The sequence below is a fragment of the Gorilla gorilla genome, chromosome 4 (genome assembly GCF_029281585.2).
Source record: "Gorilla gorilla gorilla isolate KB3781 chromosome 4, NHGRI_mGorGor1-v2.1_pri, whole genome shotgun sequence".
Lineage (NCBI taxonomy): Eukaryota > Metazoa > Chordata > Mammalia > Primates > Hominidae > Gorilla > Gorilla gorilla.
In genome coordinates, this window is record NC_073228.2 from 57,320,699 (window position 1) to 57,348,150 (window position 27,452).

Genomic DNA, 27,452 nt, shown 5'->3' on the forward strand with positions numbered 1-27,452 from the left:
CAACAGTCAAGAAACGTCAGCAAATGCCAAGCTGGTTTGCTTCATTTGATGGAAGCTGCTGAAAAGGTCTTCCGCTTGGAAGCGTCTACCAGTTTTTCTGGTACAATAGCTATAGCTGTGGGCTTTCTGAGTGTGAACGGACATATGCAAGACATGAAATATCGGGGACAAGCACCATCTGCAACTGACTGTCTCACAGGCTGGAACTACATGTAGGAGTAGCAAGGGACAGAATTTCCTCAGAGCCATATACTAGCAAAATTTGGCTGACAATGATCTTAAGACATGAATAAACAGGACTGTAAGATCGTGTCCTTTGCAGCTAGTGTCTTCAGCACTTTCTGCCCTAATCAAAGGTTACATGAACAGACTGATGAATATTGCCTTGTTTTAGAAAGATATTCAAAGAAAAAAAAAAAGAGACATTGTGTCTATTTCTTTTCTCTAATTAATATTCAGCCTCTTCTTCGACAATGTTTATGTGAGATTTAAAGGCAATAAAGACAGGGACAACAAAAACTATATATGGGAAAGGGTCAATTCTTTCTCCACAGGTTCACCTCTAAGGTTCCTAATTATAAAGTTGTATTGCAGGAAGGAAAGAAAAAATGTTAAGGTGCTGTCAGACCTCTAGGCAGAGGCAGTAGATTGAAAAATCACATTTAAGTTTCCCTTCTCCTGGAAAAAGTTCTGCCATAACTAAGGGAAAATAAAAAATTTTCAAGGTATAAATTCATAGAGATACTAACAAAAAGATATAACAGCAACAAAAACTTGGTACCTGGAAAACAGATGGATTAGCAATACCACCACAGAATTCTCAAAGGCTTAGGACTGGGAGCACCTCTGGAACTGTATGGTGGGGAGAGGAGGGGAGTGTTAAAAACGAGAGGATTAAGATGTCAATAGGATTTCTAGATACCAACCCCGATTCTATACTGCTGGACAGCTCTTAGGTCTCTAGGCCCTGCACAAAACTGAAGATTGATTCTTTTAGAGAGGATAAAATAGATGGCACTTAGAAGTAAAAGCCAGACATGGCTGAGGGGTGGTGAATTAAATGAATTAATGCATACTGAATGCTAAGACTCTCCAGCCCTCTTTCCCAATTTAGCTCCCCACAAGGCTTGCAGAAAGCCTTTCTATCATAGACAGAGACTTAAAGATAACTTTTGAAAGAATTGAGCCAGCCCAGTGAGGAAAATTCAGCAAAAAATCAAATGGAAATCCTAGAATTAAAAAGTACAATATCTGAAATGAAAATGCTCCGGATTAGTTTAACAGAAGGTTGTTGCCTATAGAAGAAAGAAGCAGTGTACATGAAGACAGATCAATAGGAATTATCCAATCTGAAGAACAGAGAGAAAAAAATATTAAATTTAAAAAAAGCAGCCTCAGTGATCTGAGGGATGATATCAAGTAGTCTAACACATATGTAAGTGGAGTTCTAGAAGGAGAGAAGAGACATAATGAGGCAGAAAAAAAATCTGAAGAATGACAAAACATTTCCAAAATTGGGGAAAACTATCAACTTGCAGATCCAAGCTCAGTGAGCTCCAAGCCAGAGAAATACAAGAAAAACAACTACATACATAATAGCCAAACTGCTGAAAACCAAAGGTAAAAGAAATATGGAAGAGGAGCCTACAGATTGGCACTGCCAACAGAACTTTCTAAAGTAATATAAATGTTTTACTTCTGCACTGTCCCATCTAGTAACCATTAGCCACACATGTACTTGAAATGTGGCTGATGCAATGATGAAACTGAATTTGTTTGATTTAATTTCAATGTACATAGCCACATGTGGCTAGTGGCTATCATATTAAACAGTGTAGCTAAAGAGACTTAAGAGCTATCAACCCACCATAATATGTGCACTTTACTGATTCAAACACAAATAATAAAACAAAAAAAATTACGACAAAATCTGAACATTGATTCGATATGTGATATTAAGGAATTCTTGCTAATTTTTTAAGTTGTGAGAATAGTTATTGTAGTTAAATTTTTTAAAAGAGACCTGTTTTAAAGACATACTGAGCTGGGGGTGGTAGCTCATACCTGTAATCCCACAAGGGCGGATCACCCAAGGTCAGGAATCCGAGACCAGCCTGGCCAACACGGTGAAACCCCGTCTCTACTAAAAATACAAAAATTAGCTAGGTATGGTGGCACGTGCCTGTAATCCCAGCTACTCGGGAGGCCGAGGCAAGAGAATCACTTGAACCCGGGAGGCAGAGGTTGCAGTGAGCTGAGATCGCACCACTGCACTCCAGCCTGGGCGGCACAGCGAGACTCCATCTCAAACAAACAAGCAAACAAACAAAATACGAGACATACTAAAATACTTACAGATTAAGTGATATAAATGTCTGGGATTTGTTTCAAATAATAGAGTAGGGTTATGGAAAGGGGTATAAATGATATTAACCATGGATAATTATTGAAGCTGGATGATGGGTACACAGGGACTCGTTATACTATTCTGTTTATTTCTGCAATGTTAAAAATGTTTCATAAAAAAGTGTTTTTTTTCTTTTTGAGATAAAGGCTTGTGGCTCGTTCTGTCACGCAGGCTGGAGTGCAGTGGCGTAATCTCAACTCACTGCAACCTCTGCCTCCCTGGCTCAAGCAATTCTCCTACTTCAGCTTCCCGATTAGCTGGGACTATAGGCGTGTGCCACCATGCCTGGCTAATTTTTGTATTTTTAGTAGAGATAGGGTTTCGTCAAGTTGGCCAGGCTGGTCTTGGACTCCTGGCCTTAAGTGATCCGCCCTCCTTGGCCTCCCAAAGTGCTGGAGTTACACGTGTGAGCCACTGTGCCTGTTCCCATAAACAAGGTTTTAAAAAGTAGAGCAAAAGGAAAAAGGGATGGAAAATAGGAGGGGAAAACAGAGTCAGTCCAGGAGAATCAACATCCAAATAGCAAGACGTCTGATAAGAAATAGAGAAAATGAAGGGGAGAGAATCAGCAAAGAAGTTAAAGACAAATTCCTAGAATTGAAGGACATGAGCTTCTGGTTTTAAAGAACCCAATGAGTACCCAGCATGATGGGTGAAAAGACAGAGTCACAATGAGGCACATCACTCAAATTTAAAACACTGGGGACAAAGTACAAGCTTTCATTGAGAAAAAAACAGGGCTAAGGCAAGTATCAAGAATCAGAACGGCTTCTGATTAGGAGGAAAATGATTCCTAACCTAGTATGAAGACAGACTAAAACAGACATTTAAAAACATGCAAAGGCTCAAACCTATGGAATAGTCTACATACCTATTCTCAGGAATCCACTGGAAAATGTGTTTCATCAAAAGAGGGAGTAAACCAAGAAAAGGACACTATAACAGGAGACCCTGAGTAGGAGAGAGCTGATGAAGGGAATGAATCTCCAGGGTTAAGATGAAAGGAGGTCCCAGGAAGACAGCTATGTTCCAGGCATTCAAGTAAATCAGTCTAGAAGAGACTTTAAGAAAGGGAAACCAATAGTATAGTTTGAAGGGTCTGATCTCAATGGAATTTGGGATTGAATTACAGTTAAAAACACCAACAGAAATGGGTATTAACTCCAATTATCTACAAAAAGTTTTACTGAGGAAAAATCACTTTAATATATGGCTCAGCTTCAAAGAATATATGCAGTCATAATAATGTAAACACTGGGCAGGGTGTGGAGGCTCATACCTGTAATTCCAGCACTTTAGGAAGCTGAGGCAGGAGGATCACTTGAGCCCAGGAATTTCAGACCAGCCTGGGCAACATAGTGAGACCCCATCTCTACATAAAAATAAAAAATTAGCCAGGCGTGGTAGCACACACCTGTAGTCCCAGCTACTTGAGATTCTCCTAAGGTAGCAGGATCGCTTGAGCCTAGGAGTTTGAGGCTGCAGTGAGCCATGATTATACTACTGCACTTCAGCCCGGGTGACTGAGCAAGATTTTATCTCTTAAAAAAAAAAAATTGATGTAAACATTGAACACTGATTTAAGCAAATTTTAAGATAGTTCTGTCAGAAAAAATGGGAACATGAAAAGTATGTAGATGATGGCAGTGAGTGGGGACATGTACAGGAATATCTAAAACAGAAAAATCCAGCTGGGTGTGGTGGCTCGCACCTGTAATCCCAGTGCTTTGGGAGGTCAAGGTGGGAGGACTGCTTGACCGCAGGAATTTGAGAACAGCCTAGGCAACATGGAGAGACCCTGTCTCTACAAAAAATTAAAAAAAATATAAATTAGCTGGGTGTAGTGGTGTGCTCCTGTGGTCCCAGCTATTCGGGAGGCTGAGGTGGGAGGATTGCTTGAGCCCAGGAGGTGAAGGCTGCAGTGACTCATGACTGCACCATCAGCCTGGGTGACAGAGTGAGACCCTATCTCAAAAAAAATAAATAAATAAAAATCCAGGAGTCCCAATATGAGCATGTTATTTAGGTAATTATCAAAGAGGTGAACGAAATTGGCTTTGTGGGAGGAGATATTGGAGGTCTTGTTAGGGAGAAAAGTCTCAGGACTGGGTTTTTCTTTTCTTTTCTTTTCTTTTCTTTTTGAGACGGAGTCTCGCTCTGTCACCCAGGCTGGAGTGCAGTGGTGCAATCTCGGCTCACTGCAAGCTCTGCCTCCCGGGTTCACGCCATTCTCACGCCATTCTCCTGCCTCAGCCTCCCGATTAGCTGGGACTACAGGCACCCGCCACCATGCCTGACTAATTTTTTTTGCATTTTTAGTAGAGACAGGGTTTCACCATGTTAGCCAGGATGGTCTCGATCTCCTGACCTCGTGATCCGCCCGCCTCAGCCTCCCAAAGTGCTGGGATTACAGGCGTGAGCCACCATGCCCGGCCAGTTTTTCTTAAATAATTGTAGAATTAGTTGGCTCTTTAAACTGTGCCTTTATCATCCTGAAAACTTGAAAGAATGATGCTATCAATGTTCTCAAAAGAGTTTATGTCCCTGGAAAAAGGAGGCCAAGCAGCTGTGGGAACCCTGCAGCATCTACATAAAGACCATGAGCATTACCCTGGAGATGAACACATGTTAAATCATAATTCCACTGTCTCCTTGCAGACACTGACTTGAAAAAGCAGTCCAAGTTTGAAGAAGTTCACTGGGAAAACGTTTCTAAGCACAACTAACACATGAAATGAGAAACAAGGACATCAAGAGTCAGTGAAAACTCATTTAGAGGAAACACATTTAGACACTTATTAAGGTTTCTGCTTTATTTAAACAGAGAGAATCAATTCTTTTTAAGGAATATAATTATGTGATATAAATAAACTCAAGAAAGGCTCCCAGTAGGAGCAAGCTTAACTTTACTTTGTATAATGTTTATAAGCTGATTCACAAAAGCTTTTACAGTCGATGTCAGCATAGTAGAAAAATTCTTCCAGGTTCAAATCTCTACTAGGTATTTAATTCCCATATTTAAGGCATAATGTATTTTACATTTTAAGAATGAATAGGCAGGGCATGGCAGCTCACACCTGTAATCCCAGCACTTTGGGAGGCAGTGGCAGGTGGATCACCTGAGGTCAGGAGTTCGAAACCAGCGTGGCTAACATTGATGAAACCCCGTCTCTACCAAAAATACAAAAATTAGCTGGGTGTGGTGGCAGGCGCCTGTAATCCCAGCTACTCAGAGGCTAAGGCTGGAGAATCGCTTGAACCTGGGAGGCGGAGGTTGCAGTGAGCCAAGATTGCACTACTGCACTCGAGCCTGGGTGACAAGAACGAAACTCCATCTCAAAGAAAAAAAAAAGAATGAATGGTATCTTTTAAACTTTTAAATAGTGTTTCAAATAGTCTATAAGCCAATAAGTAGTTTAATGAGTGTTCTGATGAAAACTTTTTATAATAATTTTTATACTACAGTTCTGGCAGCTGGGCTTGATTTAATTGTTCTACACATTGATATTAAATTAGCCAAAATAGCTAAAATCCACATGGAATTCAAAATTTCATTTCCTCAATCCCCAGCATTTTTTTTCCCAATTTTATGGTCTGTAGTACTAGAAAAATACTAATTTTCCCACATGAGCTCTTGAATCTAAACATTATACAAATATATTTAAAAGCTAGATCAATCTTTACCCGGCTTTATCTGGATGTATATATAGTTTAACCTTGTTGGAATGATGTTTTGATTTTCTTCTTGTTCATACGGGGAAAAGGGCAGAATGGAAGCTGAAATCTAAAGTACCCTACACATCCCTAAGCTAGCCATTACATTAGTTCCAACTCTCACCAGCATACACTAAGTAGAGCTGCTCACAGGGGGAAAAAGTTTTTCTCTTTTCAAGTTTTGTTTATCATCTCCATTGGGAAATGCCAATTAATGAGAAAACAGCCACAATTATGACATCCCCAAAAGAAAAGAATCCATGTGGGAAACTTGAAAAATCAGTAGTTAACTATAGATGGAAAAATTTAAAGTTTGCTTCTTATAGTATCAGGTTTATGAAAATTAAAACTTGCTAGCTCTAATATCACATCAATACTTTTGAGGAAAGGTTGGACTAAGATTCAACTTCTCTTGTGAGGGTTCCTGTTCAGGAGTTAGTCAAATGGAAATGCCAACAGGAAAGTAAACTGACATTCATTAATTTGTTTACTGTTTCTTTTCTTTTTTTTCCTTTCATTTTAAGAGCAGAAAATTTGCCCTGGTTTCTGTGACCCAAATTCTCTTTCCTACTTATGAGGTAAAGCATTCTTGCGTGCATGCTGACTGTCCTCAAATATTAGGCTTGAGGCTCTGTGGCCAATGGGAGGTTAGATTTCAATGAAAAGGGAACAGATGTAGATTTGGGTTAAGTTTCTTCAGGATCCTGTGCTGGAAAAGCCCCTTAACACATTACTGTCATCATAGTAACAGCCAATTCCATCTGCATAGTAATCCTTGCTTTATTCTTCTTGTCTGAGCCAAGTTACATTGTGACTCACTCGTCTACCCTCTAAATCATTACTCCCTTTGCTGAAAAAAAGGCAGTCAACTACTGTGGCAACAAGGTAGTTAGTGAACTGGCAAACAGGCCTGCTGTGCTGGTATTTAAATGACTGAAGAATGTTTAGTTTTAACTCCAAGATATTTTACTCTTGACGTCTCACCATCAGTACTAGTATCTCACACAGGTATTTCTAGAAGATTAAACAATGGGATCCCACCTGTCTTGACTGGAAAGTGGAAAGCTGACATTTTTCTTTCATCATTTTAAATATATTTCATAGTCTCATTCAGACTGTTCTATCTTAAGCTCTTAGTGGGGGTGGGGACAGTACCAGTCCTCCTCTTTGCAATGTCTTTTGACTATCCTTCACAGTTGTTAAAGGGCTGCTTTGTATTTGCTTCTGACAGGACTCTAGGTTTCACCAGTCCTGGGCCAATTTTATATTAATTTATTGATTTGGAGGTTACTACACCTACATAAGTAGTGTAAATTTGGAATATATAACTCATCTATGGCATTGATTGGGCCTTGAATTTCTCACAAGGGGCTATACCCAGAACCCTGCTCAGAACTTTCCTGTCATCTTTGGGAGATGGCGAAAACATTTTCCTAGTTCTCCTTTCTTTGAGGGAGCTGCCCTTCCAGGGTCTCTGCTTTATGCAGGGATCGATTACAGTTCCCCATTTCTGGGTGGCCCAAGGCTTTCTTCCTGTTCTTGTGAACATTAAAACCATAACCGCTAGCAACCTCCAGGGTTGCTACAGTTCTGACTTATGAGCTTACTGCTCTGCCTTCATGTTGCCTGAAGCCCAGAAGGTTTATATTTCAAAGGAAACTTTGAGGTAGGTGAAAACTGAATCAAACTCTAAGCTGACACCCAAGCATTCTAAAAAATTCGACATTTTCAAGATAAAGAGGCTCTTGTAGACCACATAAAATTCTTCTAAGATGCTGTTATACTTATCATAGATAGGTGCTAATGGGGCATTTAAATCCAAACAGCCTAGCTACCTGTGGTCCAATGTTCAATGATAACCTCCATATAAATCTCTTCTTATATTAATGACATTCAAATTTTGCTATAAAAGTCTTAAGGAAAAAAGGTTTACAAATAAGAAGAAAAAAGTTTCTAACTGTTTGTTGAGTAAAAGAATGAATATCTATGTCATGCATGACTTTTGTTTTTCTTAACAACAAAACATAAAACTCTCGTCCACAAAGATTTATTTCAAATCCGATTCCATGACTAACTCAAACCTAAGGAAGAAAGAGGGACTTTTTTACATGTAAATGAAAAATTGGGCGAGGCGCGGTGGCTCATGCCTGTAATTCCAGCACTTTGGGAGGTCCATGTGGGCAGATTACTCGAGGTCAGGAGTTCGAGACCAGCCTGGCCAACATGGTGAAACCCCATCTCTACTAAAAATACAGAAATTAGCCAGGCGTGGTGGCTTGTGCCTGTAATCCCAGCTACTTGGGAGGCTGAGGCAGGAGCACCACTTGAACCCAGGAGGCGGAGGTTGCAGTGAGCTGAGATTGCACCACTACACTCCAGCCTGGGCAACAGAGTAAGAGTGTGTCTTTAAAAATAATAATAATAATTGTCAAGATATTAACTTGTACCACCTGAGTGAAGTAAATCTCTCACCTGGAGGTTATTCAGAGGTTCCATCTTCATGACTGGGCCCAAAGTATTGAGAGGCAGGGAGACATCAATGCTCTGGTTTGGCATCAGTGGTGTATGGATGGCCAGAGGAGTGCTGGGGATGACACCAAAGCTAGAAGAGAGGATACATAAATCACAGAGGTTAATCAAGAGGCAGGATTTAGGCTGGGCATGGTGGCTCACGCCTGTAATCCCAGCATTTTGGGAGGCTGAGGTGGGTGAATCACCTGAGGTTAGGAGTTCAAAACCAGCCTGGCCAACATCGTGAAACCCTGTCTCTACTAAAAATACAAAACATTAGCCGGGCGTGGTGGCGGGTGCCTGTAATCCCAGCTACTTGGGAGGCTGAGGCAGGAGAATTGCTTGAACTCGGGAGGTGGAGGTTGTAGTGAGCCGAGATCGCACAATTGCACTCCAGCCTGGGCAATAAGAGTGAAACTCCATCTCAAAAAAAAAAAAAAAAAAAAAAAAGAGGCAGGATTTTGCCATATCTTTGGGTTTTAACGGCATTTTGCTCCATTTAAAGGAAACTTTTTTTTTTTGGAGATAGGGTCTCATTCTGTCACCCAGGCTGGAGCAAAGTGGCATGATTTCAGCTCAGCTCACCACAGCCCTCAACTTCCAGGTTTAAGTGATCCTCGCACCTGAGTCCCCCAGGTAGCTGGGACTAGAGGCATGCACCATCATGCCATGCTAATTTTTGTATTTTTAGTAGAGATGGGGTTTCACCGTGTTGGCCAGACTGGTCTCGAACTCCTGAGCTCAAGCAATTTGGTCACCTTGGCCTCCCAAAGTGCTGGGATTACAGGTGAGGAAACAAAATTTTTAATACAATTAAATAAAAGGGATAGCAGGAATCAAGGTGCTCAATGCCAATTTGCTATAACACTGGTTACATCATAATTTTCTGTTTTCCATTAAATGAATTTGAGGAAGGAGAAAATATTCTTAAGTGCAGAACTGCTTTGCTAGTGCTATAACTCTGAAAGTTCCTTCTCTTTAAAACGTCACTAGAGGGCAGGTGTGATGAATATCATTTTTAATAAATCTTTCCTTAGATAATTCTTAGGAGAAAGAAGAATTAAGAATTTCCACCCTGAGGCCAGGTGTGGTGGTTCACGCCTGTAATCCCAGCACTTTGGGAGGCTGAGGCAGGAGGGTCACTTAATATAATGAGACCGTGTCTTTACTGCCCACCCCCCACCAAAAAAAAAGTAATAAAAGAAAACAAATTAGCTGGGCATGGTGGCACACGCCTGTAGTCCTAGCTACTCTGGAGGCTGAAGTAGGAGAATCACTTGCTTGATCCCAGGCATTAGAGGTTGCAGTGAATTGTGACTGCATCACTGCAGTCCAGCCTAGATGACAGAACGACACCCTGTCTTTAAAAATACAAAAACAAAAACGAAAACCAATTTCTACTCTGTAAAGAGAAGTATAATAAATTATTTTACAGGCTTGATAACCTGACTGATAAGTCCAGAGGATTATTTACTGGTAATTCTCACTTTCCTTTTTTTTTCACTTACATAGGACACAATCACTGGGAAAGAGCTAGTCTAAGTGGCATTGACTGGCTTATAAATTCCAAACAATTAGGATAAGTTGTAGAGCCAAACATGGCCACTTTCTAAGCTTCAGGCAGGCAATGAATAGCTACCAGTTTTATCCAGGAAAACTTGTTTAATAATACAAGAATGGTAAAGAGATGGGAAACTCAGTCTGAATCTGAAGTTAAATAGAAAACAAATACATATGTGGGAGGACAGATGGTCTGAGAAGCATAAGGATAAAATTTTATAGGCTGGGGCTGGAAACAGTGGCTCACAATTGTAGTCTCAGCACTTTGGGAGGCTGCAGCGGGTGGATCACTTAAGGCCAGGAGTTCGAGACCAGGCTGGCCAACATGGCGAAACGACATTTCTACTAAAAATACAACAAAAATTAGCCAGGTAACAGGCACCTGTAATCCTAGCTACTCGGGAGGCTGAGGTAGGAGAATTGTTTGAACCTGGGAGGCGGAAGTTGCAGTGAGCCAAGATTGTGCCACTGCACTCCAGGCTGGGCGACAGAGCAAGACTGTCTGAAAAAAACAAAACAAAACAAAAAAAACCAACAACAACATAGGCTGGGCATGGTGGCTCATGCCTGTAATCCCAACACTTTAGGAGACCCAGGCCAGGCGAGTGGATCACTTGAGCCCAGCAGTTCAAGATCAGCTTGGGCAACATAGAGAAACCCTGTCTCTGGAAAAAAATTACAAATATTGGCCAGCGTGGTGGTGTGTTCCTGTGGTCCCTGTTACTCAGGAGGCTGAGGTGGTAAGATCACTTGAGTCCAGGAGGTTGAGAGCCCAGGAGGTTGAGGCTGCAGTGAGCCTCAACTGCACCATGCCTGGGCAAAAGAGCAAGACCCCATTTCGGGTGGAAAAAAAAGAAGAAAACAAAATTTTATAAAGATGGAGCAGAAAGAAAAAATTGGCCTAGAAGATAACAAACAAAATGATACAAATTTATATTGAATTTATATTCTAAATAGCCCTACAGGATGGAAGATGGGACTACGACGTTTATAAAATTAACTAAAGAGTTTATACAGGCTGGTGCGGTGGCTCAAGCCTGTAATCCCAGCACTTTGGGAGGCCGAGGCTGGTGGATCACCTGAGGTCAGGAGTTCGAGACCAGCCTGGCCAATACGGTGAAACCCCATCTCTACCAAAAATTACAAATAAAAATTAGTCGGGCGTGGTGGTGGGCGCCTGTAATTCCCAGCTACTTGGAACCCAGGAGGTGGAGGTTGCAGTGAGCCAAGATCATGCCAATGCACTGCAGCCTGGGCAACAAGGGCGAAACTCTGTCTCAAAAAAAAAAAAAAAAAGTTTACACAGATACTCTTCCAAGAGTTAGAGTGGCTAAAGAAATATTTTCCTTTTCCTAGATAAACTACACCTTAAGAGTACCAAATTGTAATAATGAAATGATCTTGAGAATTCACATCACTCATTTAGGCATAATAGTTATAAGGCAAAAAAAATTTTACTCTTTTGATTTTGCTCTCACAGTCATCAAAACTCTGTCATTAAGTCAATATTGGGAAACATGGCAGCAGCATGGTTCCAAATCTTCCAAGTGCTCATTTAAGAAATGAAATAGAGGAAACAAAGAAGGGCGAAAAAGTCCCTATAAAGCTGTAATTTCACCTTCTCCAAAACTACTAGTCAAAGAAAGTCCACAGAACTGGTGAGGTGCTCTGGTGATACAGTAGGCAGGCACAAGGAGTTCAGAGGAAACCAGTAGTAGTAGGTCTTAGAGATTGACCACAAATATTCATTCTCAGAAGACAGCCCCATTCCCAGAGTAGACCAAGATCAAACAGGAGCAGCATATGAATAAGGTTGGGAAAAAAAAAAAAGGTAGCAAGTCCCTTTCTACCAAGGGGGCCCTGGAGATGAAAGAGCTCAAAAAGCACCACCTTCTAAAGAGAAAACAAACACCTTGGAAGACAGGGCCTCCTTGAAAGACAGGGCTTGAAGGCAAAGATCAGCCCTCTAGAATCAAGTTAGATTCAGAGAGGCTAAGAAGCTGTGGCTACACCAGAGCAAAGAAGGAAACGTTCTTGAGGAGCAAAGTCTAAAAAACTACCCTGCCTAGCTTCCTTTTCTATAGAAGTCTACTAATAGCTAGTCCTGCAAATTCCAACTCATTCAAATATGAGTATCATAATGGTAAAAAACACAGCAACTGTTCAAAGCCCTATTATAAAAAAGTGGAAAGACAGCAGTACAACTTCCTTAATGACAAAACATACTTGAAAATACAAAACAAACAAACAAACAAACAAACAAACAACAATGCTAGCTACCAAGGAAGACCACACAACAGTAAAAGAAAACATCTGGGGAAGGGATGACCAGATAATGTGATGTGAGGGCAAGACAACAGGAAAAGGTAAAGGGAGCCAATCTAACTCAGGAAAGACATACTAAAAAAAAGTAAATCATATCAGAAATGAAGAGTAAATATATCATGAACATAGATGTAAAAAAGTTTCTGCCAATGAACTCCATCAATACACAAAAAAAGACAACACATCCTAACCAAGTAGGATTTATCCCAGGAATGCAAGGTTGGTTTAACATTTGAAAAGTCAACTGATGTAATCCATCATATTAATGGACTAAAAAAGTTCACATAATCATTTTAGTAAATGCAGAAGAGGCATCTGGCAAAATTTAATATCCATTCATAATAAAACTCAGAAAACCAGGAACAGAATGAAACTTCCTCAAGCTCCACGAAAAACCTATGGCTAACGTCACACTTAATGATGAAAGACTGAATGCTTCTCCCATGAATTAGAACACTTTTCTTACCACTCCTATCCAACATTTACTGGAGGTCCTGTTAGTACAATCAGACAAGAAGAAAAAATAAAAGGCATAAGATTGAATAGGAAAAGATAAAACTGTCTCTGTTCATAAATGACATGATTTATTTATGTAGAAAACTATAAGGAATTTACAAAAAGGCCACTGGAAAGAAAAAGTAAGTTTAACAAAGTTGCAGGAAACAAGTTCAATATATAAAAATCAATTATATTTCTATATACTAGCAATAATGAAAAATTAAAATTAAAAATACTATTTACTGCTGGGCCCAGTGACTCACACCTGTAATCCCAGCACTTTGGGAGGCCAAGGGCAGGCAGATCACCTGAGGTCAGGAGTTCAAGATTAGCCTGGCCAACATGGTGAAACCCTGCCTCTACTAAATACACAAAAATTAGCTGGGCATGGTGGCGGGTGCCTCTAATCCCAGCTACTCAGGAGGCTGACGCTGGAGAACTGCTTGAACCCAGGAGACGGAGGTTACAGTGGGCAGAGATCACACCATTGCATTCCAGCCTGGGTGACAAGCGAAAAACTCTGTCTCAAAAAAAAAAAAAAAAAAAAAAAAACTATTTACTACAACATCAAAAATTTGAAATACTTAAATCTGACAAAAGGTAAGATTTGTGCATAAAAAAATTATAAAACATTGCAAAAAGAAATTAAAGACCTAAACAGAGAGATATACTATGCTAATGGATTAGAAGACTCAATATTGTTTAGATGTCAATTCTCCCTCAAACTGATCTACTTATTCACTGCAATTCCAATAAAAATCTCAGCATTTTTTTTGTAGAAACTGACAAGCTGATTCTAAAATTTACAGGGAAATGTAAAAGACCAAGAATAGCCAAAACAAGCTTTGAAAAGAAAAAAAGTTGCAGGACTTAGGCCATCTGATTTCAAGACCTATTACGGAAAAAGTTTTTACATTGACTCTTAATTTACAACATATTTAAAAACGATCTCAAAATGAATTATAAAACTAAATGTAGGAACAAAAACTATAATGCTTATATTTAAAAACATGCCAAAAAAATCTTTGTAACCATGGGGTTAAGCAAAGATTTCTTAGAACACAAAAAGCATAAGTCATAAAAAGAAAAAAAACTGATGAACCTGACTTTATGGAAAACTTTCGACTGGGTGCAGTGGCTCATGCCTGTATTTCCCATACCTTGGGAGGCCAAGGCAGGATGACTACTTGAGCCCAGGACATTGAGACCAACCGGAGCAATAGAGTGGGACCCCATCTCTACAACAAATAAAAAAATTAGCTGGGTGTGGTGGTGCACAGGTGTAGTCCCAGCTACTCAGGAGGCTGAGGTGGGAGAATCACTTAAGCCCAGGAATTTGAGGCAATAGTAGGCCTTGATTGTGCCACTGCACTCCAGCCTGGGTGACAGAGCAAGCCTTTGTTTCAAACAAGAAAACAAACAAAAACACCCTTTTGGTTTTTTGAAAACATTATTAAGAAAAGGCAAGCCATGGACTGGGAAAAAATATTTGCAATAAAGGATTTGTATCCAGCATATACAAAGAACTTTAACAACTCCATAATAAGACGATCCTCTCTCTCCCACCAAAAACAACAAAAGGTAAAGATTTGAGCTGATACTTAAGTGAAAGATATAAGAACGACCAATATGCTTATTTTAAAAAATGCTTAAAATTAGTAGTCATTAGGGAAGTGCAAATTAAAATGAGACACTACTACACAGCGACAAGAATGGCTAAAATTGGTGAGGATGTGGAAGATCTGGAATTCTCAAGCTTACCATATAACCTAGCAATAACATTCCTAGTTATTTACCAAGGAAAATCAAAAACATATGTCCAACCAAAAATGTATACACAAATGTTCATGGCAACTTTATCATAAAGATGAAACTGAAAACAACCAAACTCCCCCAACTTGTGAGCACGTCAACAAACTGTATATTCATCAATGGAGTATTACTTAACAACAAAAGGGAAATCAACTGCTGATATACATATTTCAAAAGCATTATGCTAATAGAAAGAAACCAGATACAAGATTCCATATTATGTAATTTCATTTATAAAAAATTATAGAAAAGGTACAATTATAATGACAAAAAGACTGACTTAAAGAACAAGGAAACAGACATCATAGTAAACATGGTAAGAAACATAGAGAATAAAATGAGAAAAAGAAAAATAAATAACTAAAAGAGAAACAGGATTTGCAATCACCACCAATTATGAAGTCTTTCTGCCAGAATATCAGCCTAAATCTGATTAAATCTATAATCCGCCTCCAATTTACAGGTAGAATCAGCAAGATTGAGACTGTGGGAAACTCCACACTAAAAGACTTAATTTCTTCTACAGATAAATTTTAAGGAACAAAACAGAGAAGGAGGAGGAGATAAATTTTAAGGAACAAAACAGAGAAGGAGGAGGAACCTATAGATTTAAAGGGACTTAAGGCACTTATCATCCAATTGCAATGTATGGGACCTTATTGGGACCCTGTTCAGACAAAGTAAACAGTACAAAAACATTAGACAACTGTGAAAATCTGACACTAATTGGTTATTTGCTGATATAAAAGAATTTGATGATTTTTTTAACGATTAGAGAGAAAAACAGTATATAAAAGATAAACAAAGAGTCAATAAATGAATAATTGAAAACCCCAAAGAAGAAAAACAAAAACAAAACAATGGAACAGAACAAAAGAGGTTGCAGTGAGCCGCCGAGATTGTGCTACTGCACTACAGCCTGGGCAACAGAGCAAGACTCCATCCCCCCACAAAAAAAAAAAATGAAAAAAAAAAAAAAGGCTAGAGATGAATGCAGACTCTTCATCTGCAGATTTCCTTTATTACAACAGATTCCACCAATAGCCTTGGCCTATTTATTTATTTTCCCAACAGCCCTGGCCTTTAACAGGGCCAGCTCCTCCAAAATGGCTGGAAATATTGGTAGTCTTGACAGAAAGAAACACAGACTTTCTAGATAGTTAAATGATTTTTAACATGCCAAGCTCTCAAATCCAGAGTACAAAAGTGTTTCCAAATGATGAGAAATAAATCAGACAGTCACTTATGCAAATTGTCATTGACAAATTTTATGAAATCTGCTTTAAGGGTCCAATTACTACTTTTTATATGCAGGGCTAAATATCCTGTATTTACAAATGAATGGACATGCCATTAAGGTCTAACAGCCAGTTTCCTGAACCATAAAACTGAATAAAACCCACTGATGTTTCAAAAAGAATAAGACATTAACATTTTACTTCTTCATGCTCTCTTCCTTATTAAGGCAGAGAATTCATTGCTAAAAGGAGGTTGTCAAGGTTTATGTGATTATTTGTTCAGCATATATACTTCCATATTTCTTATACCAACCAAATGTGCTAATTTTCCCCACCAAAATGTGAACTTTCAGTCAGGAGCTTTGTTTGGTTCACTACTCTAGCCCCAGTACCTAGAAATGTCTGGCTCATGCTAATGTTAAACAATGATTTGTTGAATGAATAAATGGATTTCAGTTAAAAAATTATCAAAAACGTTCTAATCCTAGAATCCAAGATAGTAAATAAGTTCTGGTTTCTTCATCGCATTTGGATGAGTTTCCCAACAAACTCCCTAGTGCCTCCAGAGTTGAAGCTGATAACTGAAAAGGCTTGCAAGAGCCAGGGCTCACTCTACATACAGCATCTGCCAATGTGTGAGGTTTGGTTTTCTTTTTGAAATGGAGTTTCACTCAGTCGCCCAGACTGGAGTGCATTGGCGCAATCTCGGCTCACTGCAACCTTGGCCTCCCAGGTTCAAGGGATTTGCCTGCTTCAGCCTCCTGAGTAGCTGGGATTACAGGTACCTGCCACCATGCTCAGCTCATTTTTGTATTTTCAGTAGAGACGGGGTTTCACCATGTTGGCCAGACTGGTCTTTTGAACCCCTGACCTCAGGTGATCAGCCCGTCTCGGCCTCCCAAATGCTGGGATTATAGGCATGAGCCACTGTACCTGGCCCAATATGTGAGTTTTTAACCAGTGCTAAATGGAATGTTCTCTTGTTGGTTCTAAGGCAAACTGTTGTCTCAACATCAAGCTAGGGACTCAGATTGCTTACCTATTTTTGTTAAACTGGATTGCAAAATCTGTCATGTGCTGCAGAGCTTTATTGGTGAAGTTCATTTCCATATAGATGTGCCCTTGGCGGTGAGTAAATGTTCCTGAAATCTCCAAGCCTTTAGCCTTTACTGCAGGTAGCCAGACCTGAAACACAGTATAAAGCTCAATAGAATCAGACAAGATTTATCTTGATGCTATGTATTTTTTAACAAATACAGAACAAATTAAGATTAACAATTAAGTGAACAAATTCACTTCCTTAGGCAATTATAGTAATTTTTATACTATAAATATCAAGCCAGTGCAAAAGACTCCGGATAGAGTCTTATTTTCTGAATTTTGAGATCGTTCTCAATTATTTAAGAACCAAATAATAATAATTTTAAAAAACCAGTCTTTAAACGACCCTGGCTTCTGCTCTACATTCTGTTCAGCTTGGTTATTTTACTACTTCTAAGTACTGCTACCAAGAGGAAAAGAAAAATTCCAATGAGTATAATGTGTTTTTCTGTTAGTTTTGGTAAAATGGTTTAAAGGGAAGAAACGGCATCTACTAATGAAAACAGCATGCCTGTAATCTTTGAAGATTTTTTTTCATCATTTCCAACCAAAGCCATTATTGGTAATTTCCTTAAAGGCATCGACCATGTCTTACATACGTTTTTAACTCTTGCTATAGTTTGTGGTAAATAGTAAATACTCAGATATTGCTCATATAATCTGAATGCCTATTCTTTTTATCTACCTAAATAATTCATAACACGCCCCTTGGTCCTGGAACCTGTGGTATACCTGGCCTATACTATTAAAAAAATAAAGATAAAAAAATTTAAGACCAGGCGCGGTGGCTCACGCCTGCAATCCCAGCACTTTGGGAGGCTGAAGAGGGCAGATCACAAGATCAGGAGATGGAGACCATCCTGGCTAACATAGTGAAACCCCGCCTCTACTAAAAATACAAAAAGAAATTAGCTAGGAGTGGTGGCGGGCGCCTGTAGTCCCAGCTACTGGGGAGGCTGAGGCAGAGCTTGCAGTGAGCCAAGATCACGCCACTGCACTCCAGCCTGGGCGACAGAGTGAGACTCCGTCTAAAAAAAAATAAAATAAAAAAATCAGGAGTCATGAGCTGTTCTGACCACCTAAGACAGAATACCAAAGGATCTGTGGGTGGTGAATAATCATGATAATGTACTCAGCCATACTAAAAGAGTGGCAGGTGGTGGGGAGGACCAGGGAATAACCTAAATGTTCATCAACAGAGGAGTAATTAAATAAATTATGGTGTATCAATTCAGTAGATATACGGATTCAAAAGAATATGGTAGAGAAAAACCAAGGTGCAAAATAGTATATCCCACTGACACAGAATGTTCAAAGGATACAAATATACAGCTATAGGCATGATCTTTTTCTTTTGAAAGGACAGACAAGAAAGTTAACAGTGGCTATACATGGGAAATGGGGGCAGGGGGAGACAATTTTCCTTCTTACATTTTTACATTATTTACATTTGTCATTTGTATACAATACTTTTATGTTAGTAAATGAGTGCATTAGATAACTAATAATTAAAAGTCTGAAGATAATATACAATATAGTAAACCTTACAACAAAGCTACCGAGTTGTGCCAAAACACTATGGCTCAATTTTGAATATTGTACATAGTTTTGCTATGTACTGTAATAACTATACACACTCAGTTATCACAGTTACGACTCCTGGAATGGACAACTGGTCTACATCTCTATAGCAGGGATCCCCCATAAGGAGTCAGATTAGAAAGCAGAGAATTCAGCCAAATTGGTCCTCAGAAAGGTAAGACTATATGAAGCCTGGCCTAGCCTGGATGGTGCTTTTCCCAAGGGCTTAAATGAGCTTCATTAACCGGGAGTTTCCCCTCTTGAATTTCAATGTGAGTGACATCAAGTAAGGTTAAGACAAGACAAGAAGAGCCCCAGTGACACAAACCTAAATCGGAACTCTAAAAAGGTACACTAAAATCCATGAAAACCACATCTGAGCAGTGGCATTCTAGAATCCATATGTAATACCAATGGGGAAAGAGGAATAAGAGAAATGACTTCTCTGCATTTTTTTCTCCTGCTGCTGCACTACATACCACTAGATTTTCACTAGATTGACTTCAATGTTGACAAACTAGACGATATTTCTAAACATGAGAACAAAACTCAAATAATTAATATGTCAAATTTTAAGTCTAATTATAAAAATGTTTAACAAGGATGCTAATGGTGCTTCCTACTGCTAAGTTTGAAGCCACCTTTCATCTTCCTCTAAGTCCTCCAGAACAAGGGCCCAAACCTTTGATTTATTACCAGTAGAAGTAACACAAATGTTAAAAGTGAAACAGTTTGGGTCCTGTCCATTAAGAAAGTATTGCTATGTTAACTCTTTACTTACAGCCTTAGGAGCCACATATCCACCGGGTGCCATGCCTATCCCTGTGGAGAGTTCAAACAGGTCATTCAGTCCACTGCTGACCACAGCAGGTGTAGGTGAAGGAGCAAAGGTTGCAGGCACCGATGATGGGATGAAGGATTGTCCCACCTGCAGGAGAAAAAAAAAAGGGAGAGGGGAGATTGGGAAGAACAGATTAACAGTCCTTAAAATATTGCTATATATCTTAGTAGTTTTGATAAATCAATAAGAAAACACCATAATTACAATATTCTTAGGAGTCAAATTAGTATATTCTTCATCTTTTTAATCATGACAGTTATTTTTTCATCATTGATAAGAACACACATTCTTTAGAAGCTTTATCAAGAGAGTACTCAGTAGGATACAGGAACACAGTGATCCAAGATTTTGTGTTTGTTTCCAATTTTAGCTTCCATGATTCTGTGCAAAAGGCCTACGGGTACCCTAAGAAAGGAGTTTGTTTTTATAGAAAGAGGGAGAAGTATCCAACTTAAACAGCAGTTCCATTTCCACCTGGGTTCAGCAAAGTCTTATTTCCTTTCCCATTTAGACATAAATACCTAGTAGGAAGCTCTCCTCAGGGAGATGTACATTCACACCCCTGAAACTAACTCATTTATGAGGAGAGTCTCACTCTGAGTCCATCTGACCCTCTCAAGTTCTTTCTAGGTGACACCAGGGAATAAGCATTCTCCAGTCAAGATGGAAGGGTCCATTTCCTTTAGCTCTTTAATATCAGAAAGACAAAGATCTCTATAGGCACTGGAACATTAAACCTTAAAGATGTCTCTACACCATGTGGTGCATGACCCCAACAATTCCAAGTAACCCTGTACTACTTTCTACTACCCATATACTGTTATAGAGGTTTTGGTGTGCAGTGCTAGACAGCAGCAGTGGCTGGTCTGATAATGTGTACATAGGAAAGGCATCAAACAGGGGGCAGTGCTTCTCATGGTGAAAAAAACAGATGGCACTTACTGCCGGACTTCCTCCAATGCCCCCGCCAAGGTCACTGCCAAGCTGAAAGAGAGAAAGGAGAGAGAGGAGAGAGAGGTAGAGTTCATTTAGCTAAATACTAGATGCCCATATAGAATCTGTAAATTGCTCTACCAAGTTGCTGGAAATACATGCCATTCAACTTGTCTCCCAAAGCCTAAAAAAATTATAGATTACAAAGAAATATGTACTAGGGGAACTAAGTGGTGGTAGTGATGGTGTATCAGTTTGGAGAAAACTTGGAAAGAAGACGGAGCTGGGACATCTCAGGGATGTTTCAGATCCAATCTTTCCACTGGGGTACACAGGCACAAACCCAAACAAGATTTAAAGAGTTTGCATATTCTAAGACGCTCTATCCCCAAGCGGCAATATTTCAAATATGCTTTATTTTTTCTTTAAAAGGAAACTTATAGTGGGGGGCGGACGGAGAGGGTGGAGAGGTGTTGGAAAAGGAAAAGCCAAAAAACAAAACAATTAATGTGTTTTAATTTACAAAACCTGCTGCCCCACTGAAAAAGTAAGAGCCAACCTAGTATTGAGCTGCAACTTCAAGCTGCAAAAATTATAGGTGGAACAAAAGTGATTTTTAGAGTTTGGAATGTTCCTAAAAAAGAAAATATGTGAACTATCTAAGGAGGAAGTGGGGAAGCATGCAGTGCTTCAAATCTCTTTCACAGTCAATTCTACTAAGGAGAAATGTGGATTTATTTGGAGATCATTTAAAAAGGATGTTACGTATTAGAGAATTAGACTAACTGAATTACCTAGCTGACAAGAAAATAACTCCACATGGTCTTAGTCTTGCTTTTTTTCTCAGGATTCTGATAGATATAATTCACTCTGAAGTCGGTCTTCCTTGACAAAAACATTAAAGAACTCAAGCTGAAAACAGGTGGCATACAGACAATGTAAAACACACATAAACACAACTAATGGAGCTGTTTAAAAAGCAAAATCTACTTTTTGCTACAGTTCCACAGTTGTTTCTTCCCTAGTTCTTACTGTGCATCTAAAACACTTCCTTGAATCATCAACTGCCTTGTCTGCTCTAAGCACATTCTCCTTTATAGTCATTTAGTGGTAGAAAGTTGCAGGTCGTTGAGCTGTAAAAATTATTTTGTATCTTTAAGATTGGGGAAAGAGGATTTATCTTCTCAATGAACAGAGAGTAGTACATAAAATGGCATTCTCAAAAATCTAAAAATTAATCTTAAATATTGAAAAATAGTGACAACTACAGCAAAGTTCTGTTTAAACCATGAAAGAAAATAACCCTGGTAGGTGCTTCATAACTGGCATTAGCAAGCATGCTCTGTTGTAAACTATAGAGCATTCCAAACCAGAGCTAACATTTCCAGAATCTGATTCCTGAAGACTACTTAATGGTTGCACAGGGGATGAAAATCACATACTTAAATAAATAAAAAGGTCATCCTTGGCTGGGCGTGGTGGCTCATGCCTGTAATCCCAGCACTTTGGGAGGCCAAGGTGAGCGGATCATGAGGTCAGGAGTTTGAGACCACCCTGGCCAACATGGTGAAATCCCGTCTCTACTAAAAATACAAAAATTAGCAGGCTGTGGTGGCAGGCGCCTGTAATCCCAGCTACTCGGGAGACTGAGACAGGAGCATCGCTTGAACCCAGGAGATTGCGGTGAGCTGAGATCATGCCATTGCACTTCATCCTGGGCAACAAGAGCAAGACTCCATCTCGAAAAAAAAAAAAAAAGGCATCCCCAAACGAAGAATTTGAGTAACTAGAAAAGTGTGAAGGGAATAGAAAGGATACTACACATCTGCTTTCTCCCTAGTTCTATAATAGCACACATCTGCAGCATGACGTCTGAAATTCCTTTTATTCAAACAAACATTTACATAACATTTACTGGATGCAAGGCATTACAAGGGATATAAAGATGCCTGGCAATGATGGGACTACATAGATAAGAATGAAGCTTTGCAAACTAGCTGGAGAAACAAAACACGAATGCAAAACCATACAGAATATACTAAAGCAAAAAAGCGAAGTTCTGAAGGGAAGAACCTCCCTCTGGCTGAAAGAATGAAGAGAAACTTCAAAAAGGTGGTAGTGTGGAATTATAAAAAGCAAAAATGGGGGAAGGCCATTTCTCAAATAGCATGAACAAAGGTGAAGAAAGCATGGAAGAATGAAAAGGCCAGTTAGACTGGAACACAGGGTTGATATGTGTTTTAAAAAAATACTCATACAAAATAAGTTTGCAAAGGCTGTCTTTTAATTTTTTAATTTCCCCTTCATAAAAACCTGGAGGTTTCTTAGACTAAGCTTTCTAAGAATACTAATAACTATGTCAATTATGTTTCAGTAGTATGGTTTCAACCTTGGATACACAATGGAATCAACCATCTGTGTGTGGGGGTTGCAGAGAGTAGTGCTTTAAAAAGTACTCGCCCCCAGAGATGGTAATTTAATTGTTCTGGGGTGTAGCCTGGGCATCAGAATTTTGAAAAGCTTCCCCAGTTGATTCTAATGTACAGCCAAGGTTGAAAACACTGCCGTTAGAGAATCAGTTATTTAGAGTCAGACAAGATTTCATCTGCTCAGAAATGACTTTGGAACTTGTGAATAAAAAGGAAGTCAGGATTTGAGCAGAGAGGCCGGGCATGGTGGCTCACACCTGTAATCCCAGCACTTTGGGAGGCTGAGGCCGGTTGACCACCTGAGGTCAGGAGTTCAAGACCAGCCTGACCAATATGGTGAAACCCGTCTCTACTAAAAATACAAAAATTAGCTGGGCCTGGTGACGGGAACCTGTAGTCCCAGCTACTCAGAAGGCTGATATAGGAGAATTGCTTAAACCTGGGAGGCAGAGGTTGCAGTGAGCCGAGATCATGCCATTGCACTACAGCCTGGGCAACAGACCAAGACTCCCTCTCGAAAAAAAAAAAAAAAAATTTGAGCAGCGAGGAAAACCCATGGAAAGGATCCTACGAAAAATGTTTCATTTGTCCTGATACTCTGAGGTGGTTTTCGACTTTCTGATGGGCTTACCCCCTCTCCCCGCAACTTATTCTCCCCTCTTCTGGCTAGGCTTATAATCCAAGATTCAAAGAGATAGAATTCTTTATGAACCTGCTTAGCACAGAACAGCAAGAAAGAAAAACACATTGGAAAGGAAACAGCAGTTTTGCTAAATTCAATAAAAGGCACTGAGAAAAGAGATTCATGGGTAGTGTTTAGACCAAAGGAAAGAAAGCACATTCATAGCCCTTATTTTCTTAGATTTCATTCTTTTTATCTTTGAATGATATATGAATATTATCTTAGCTGGAAAGGATCTGAAAGTACTGTCCCCCAGTGCTGCTTGTCAATTTTATTCAAAATCATGAAGAACTGAAAAGCAATCTTGACATTCCTCTGTTTATGTTCAGTATATCAGATACAACTCAGCTAGAAACATGAACTCTGATCTGACACAAAGACAGGGTCCAAAAGATATCAGAGACACAGCCAGGGATACAAAGGTTCACCTAATTGTACTATGTTCAGAGAGCAAAGGGAAAGGACAATTTCAATACTGTACATGTTTTCTAACTAGCAAGACTACAGCTTATGCGGACCATTCAGCAACTTTCCTCTTAACTGAAAAAGATTCTAATGGAGATTATCCTACTCTCTGAAACCATGGCAAGGTGACAGCATGATGATGGGTGTGAGTGACTAATAGGGAGATGTCAGCAGGAATGGAAGCGAATTACCCAGTGAGTGGCCTCTCCTATCTACAAGTGACAAACAGGAGGAAGGAGATACTCATCAAGAAAAAAGAAAGCTATAAAGTGAACAACTACACAAGAAAGTTGTTGTATATCAGCCTGAACTAGACAGTAGCTATTTCAGTTCAGTTGGACACTATTTGTTTAAAGAAAAAAATTTACTTCGTTGTTCAGGCTGGGCTCTAACTTCCTAGGCTCAAGCGATTCTCCCACCTCAGCCTCACGAAGTGCTGGGATTACAGGTATGAATCATTGCACCCAGCCTGAGATTATTGGGATTCAGGTTCATCTGTCTGGACATACTCTAAGCCCATACTTATCAGGTAGGGTACAAAATCAATCAAACTAGAACTTGTAAAACTCAGAGTGATATCTGTTATCCAGTGAGCTGGTAGGAGACAGGAGGGAAAAGGAATAGAGTGCAGGGTATGGCTTTGATCCTGATCTTAAATGTCTAGATACTGTGTTTTAAGTGTCTCTTGCAGGTGTCCACTCACTATTGTTCCCAGGATTGCCTTACTGAGGCTGCCATTTTCTCCATGAAGAAAATGATGTCAATTATAGGTCAACTAAATCAGATACAGAAAGAAGGGGGAAAGATGGCAACTTCAGGAAAAGAATATTTCAAATACTGAGAATTGAACAGTCTGTATTAAAAGTCTGTAACTGATACCTAAATCCAAATTTTCTGCTAGTGGTGTAGTTCCCCCAGTCTCCAATCATGGTAGTCCCCCATAATTGTTGTAGTCATTAAATGGCACTGAGAATAATACTAACATTTGTCTACTGCCAAAGAGTGGTCACTTTACCACATCTGAAGCAATGCTGAGTGGAACTTGGTTCATGTTAAACTACACAATAATGTGTCATTGCACAATAATGTTCAGTAACTGGACAGAAAACAGGGGTTTTATGGTGACTTATTGTAACTTATGGGCTAAAGGGATTTCGGCATGGTTACATGAGCTCTGTAGAGCCAGGTAGAGCCAAAAGTCTCAGAGCTGAGCCTGCATACAGGCTCAGTTCAGCTATAGATAACAAAAGGAAATGCCCTTGTCCAATGGCAATGTGCTACAACAGCAGAAATACAGAGAAAGAACTCAAGATTGAAGTTATATAAGGGAATGAATCTGCCTGACTCCAAGAAAAGAAAATTTGAAAAGGAATTTTTAAATTTTATAAAGGAATATCATCTGAGATAACCACTGAGTGGACTGGAAAAAAAAATCCCAAAAATTATCATAATGACTGATCTGGGTTAGCCCCTTTGACCTATGTCTGGCCAGTCCAAAGTACATCTGTTTGTTTCTAAAACTGTGGAGCTGTCCAGGTATCTGAAGACATTCTCTTAACTGCAGGTGTATATCTTAAGCTCAGACATTTCTATGCTCCTGTTTAGAGCTAGTGTCTCTTTTATTTACTGTTTTCTAGAACTTACTGAATTGAAGGGAATCTAAGGAATGCTCCAAGCCATATAGCTTACCAATAGCTCTATTATTCAGGAGTCAACAGAATGGTGCAAAAATATTATACAATGATTCCCATCACAAACAATAAAACTTAACTATCGTCAAAATCCTATTGGTATCAAAACCATCAGTGTGTGTCTTTCTAACAGAGTTTAAATTTTAGATGGCACGCAGTATCTTGTAGGTTAAAGTATGGTTTTTAGCTACTAGGCTGCAAATTTTAATATGATCTTCAAAAAGCTATTCAAGGCTGGGCATAGTGGCTCACACTTGTAATCCCAGCCCTTACGGAAGCTGAGGCAGGTGGATTGCCTGGGCCCCAGAGCTCAAGACCAGCCTGAATAACATGGCAAAACCATAACTACAAAAAATACAAAAATTAGCTGGGTGTAGTGGTGGGCGCCTGTAGACCCAGCTAGTTCGGAGGCTGCGGTGGGAGGATCACCTGGGCCCAGGGATGTCAAGGCTGCAGTATGTCGTGATAGTGCCACTGCTTTCTAGCCTGGGTGACAGAGTGAGATCCTGCCTCAAAAAAAAAAAAAAAAAAAGCTATTCCAAAAAGCATCATAAAATATAATTAATCAAATTGGTGGAAAGACTCTGTAACCATGCAAAAGCTAATAAACTGATGGCTGAGAGCAGACTTGATAAGGAATAGCATAAACGCATTGAGATCATATAAAAATCATCAGAAGACTCCATAACCTGAGGGGGGAAAAGGCTTCTATCAGTGGAAAAGTAGGGGGATGGAATGGATTACTTCCTGATGTAAGACAAAAAGTCCTTAGAATGGTCACCATAGGTCTCTTAGGTCAGACAGAACTCAATGATGAATATAGTAAAAATCAACAAGAGAACCTCTTTATTCTGTCTCACTTTCTTTCACAGCATTTGCTACTTTATCATTTGTCTCCCCTACGCGAATGTAAGCTTCCAAGGACTGTTTTGTAAGGTTGCAAGGACCATTCTATATGCCTAGTACACAGAATAGAGCCTGAATACTAGGCACTCAAATATTTACTTATTGAATGAATGAATGTTTTGTAAATATAAATTTATGGCTACTGGCAGTAATATATATACGGCTACTGGCAGTATTTCCTGGGAGACAATCTTGAAGTGAATCATTTTATTAGGGAAAATTATCACCAAAAGGACAAAAGCCTGACAAAATTGTTTACCAACTGGCCTAGAGCACAATATCTGCATCAACATTGCCAAACACATGAATAGAACCAACTGAGGAAAAAAAATGAACACCCATTAGCCATGTGTGCAGCATGTGCCTGTAGTCCCAGCTACTTGGGAGGCTGAGGTTGGAGGATCACTTGAGCTCAGGAGTTTGATGCTGCAGTGAGCTATGATCACACCACTGTACTGTAGCTTGGGTGACAAAGCGAGACCTTGTCTCAAAAAAATAAATAAACAAACATCTCCCAGCCGGGTCAAAACTCATTCTAGGGAGGAAATGTATTATTTGAGTGGTTTTGATAGCAAATTTTCAGAAGAAGAATGCCTGCACATCATTTAACTGCCCTCAAAGTACTACTGCTTTATTACAGCTCACTGGTGAAGAGATGGGAAACGGAGATTTTTGTGGTTTTACTTAAATGAAAATAAAATGACCAGGCATAGTGGCTCATGCCTGTAAATCCTAACACTTTGGGAGGCTGAGGTGGG

At 39.5% G+C, this 27,452-nt stretch overlaps 1 protein-coding gene across 11 annotated transcripts in view; it reads right to left on the bottom strand.

Moving 5' to 3' along the window:
* The window catches only part of AP2B1 (adaptor related protein complex 2 subunit beta 1), a 141,732-nt gene that overhangs the window by 34,906 nt on the left and 79,374 nt on the right, over positions 1 to 27,452 (bottom strand). For 6 of the 11 annotated variants that reach the window (XM_055388441.2, XM_019027218.4, XM_019027219.4 and 3 more), the window contains exons 15-18: positions 20,531 to 20,572; positions 19,529 to 19,675; positions 17,105 to 17,250; positions 8,594 to 8,723 (exon numbers count right to left, since the gene is read on the bottom strand). In XM_055388441.2, the coding sequence (XP_055244416.1) occupies positions 8,594 to 8,723; positions 17,105 to 17,250; positions 19,529 to 19,675; positions 20,531 to 20,572 (465 nt within the window). The remainder of the gene's footprint in view (positions 1 to 8,593; positions 8,724 to 17,104; positions 17,251 to 19,528; positions 19,676 to 20,530; positions 20,573 to 27,452) is intronic. The other 5 variants (XM_055388444.2, XM_055388445.2, XM_055388448.2 and 2 more) reach the window with 1 other exon arrangement.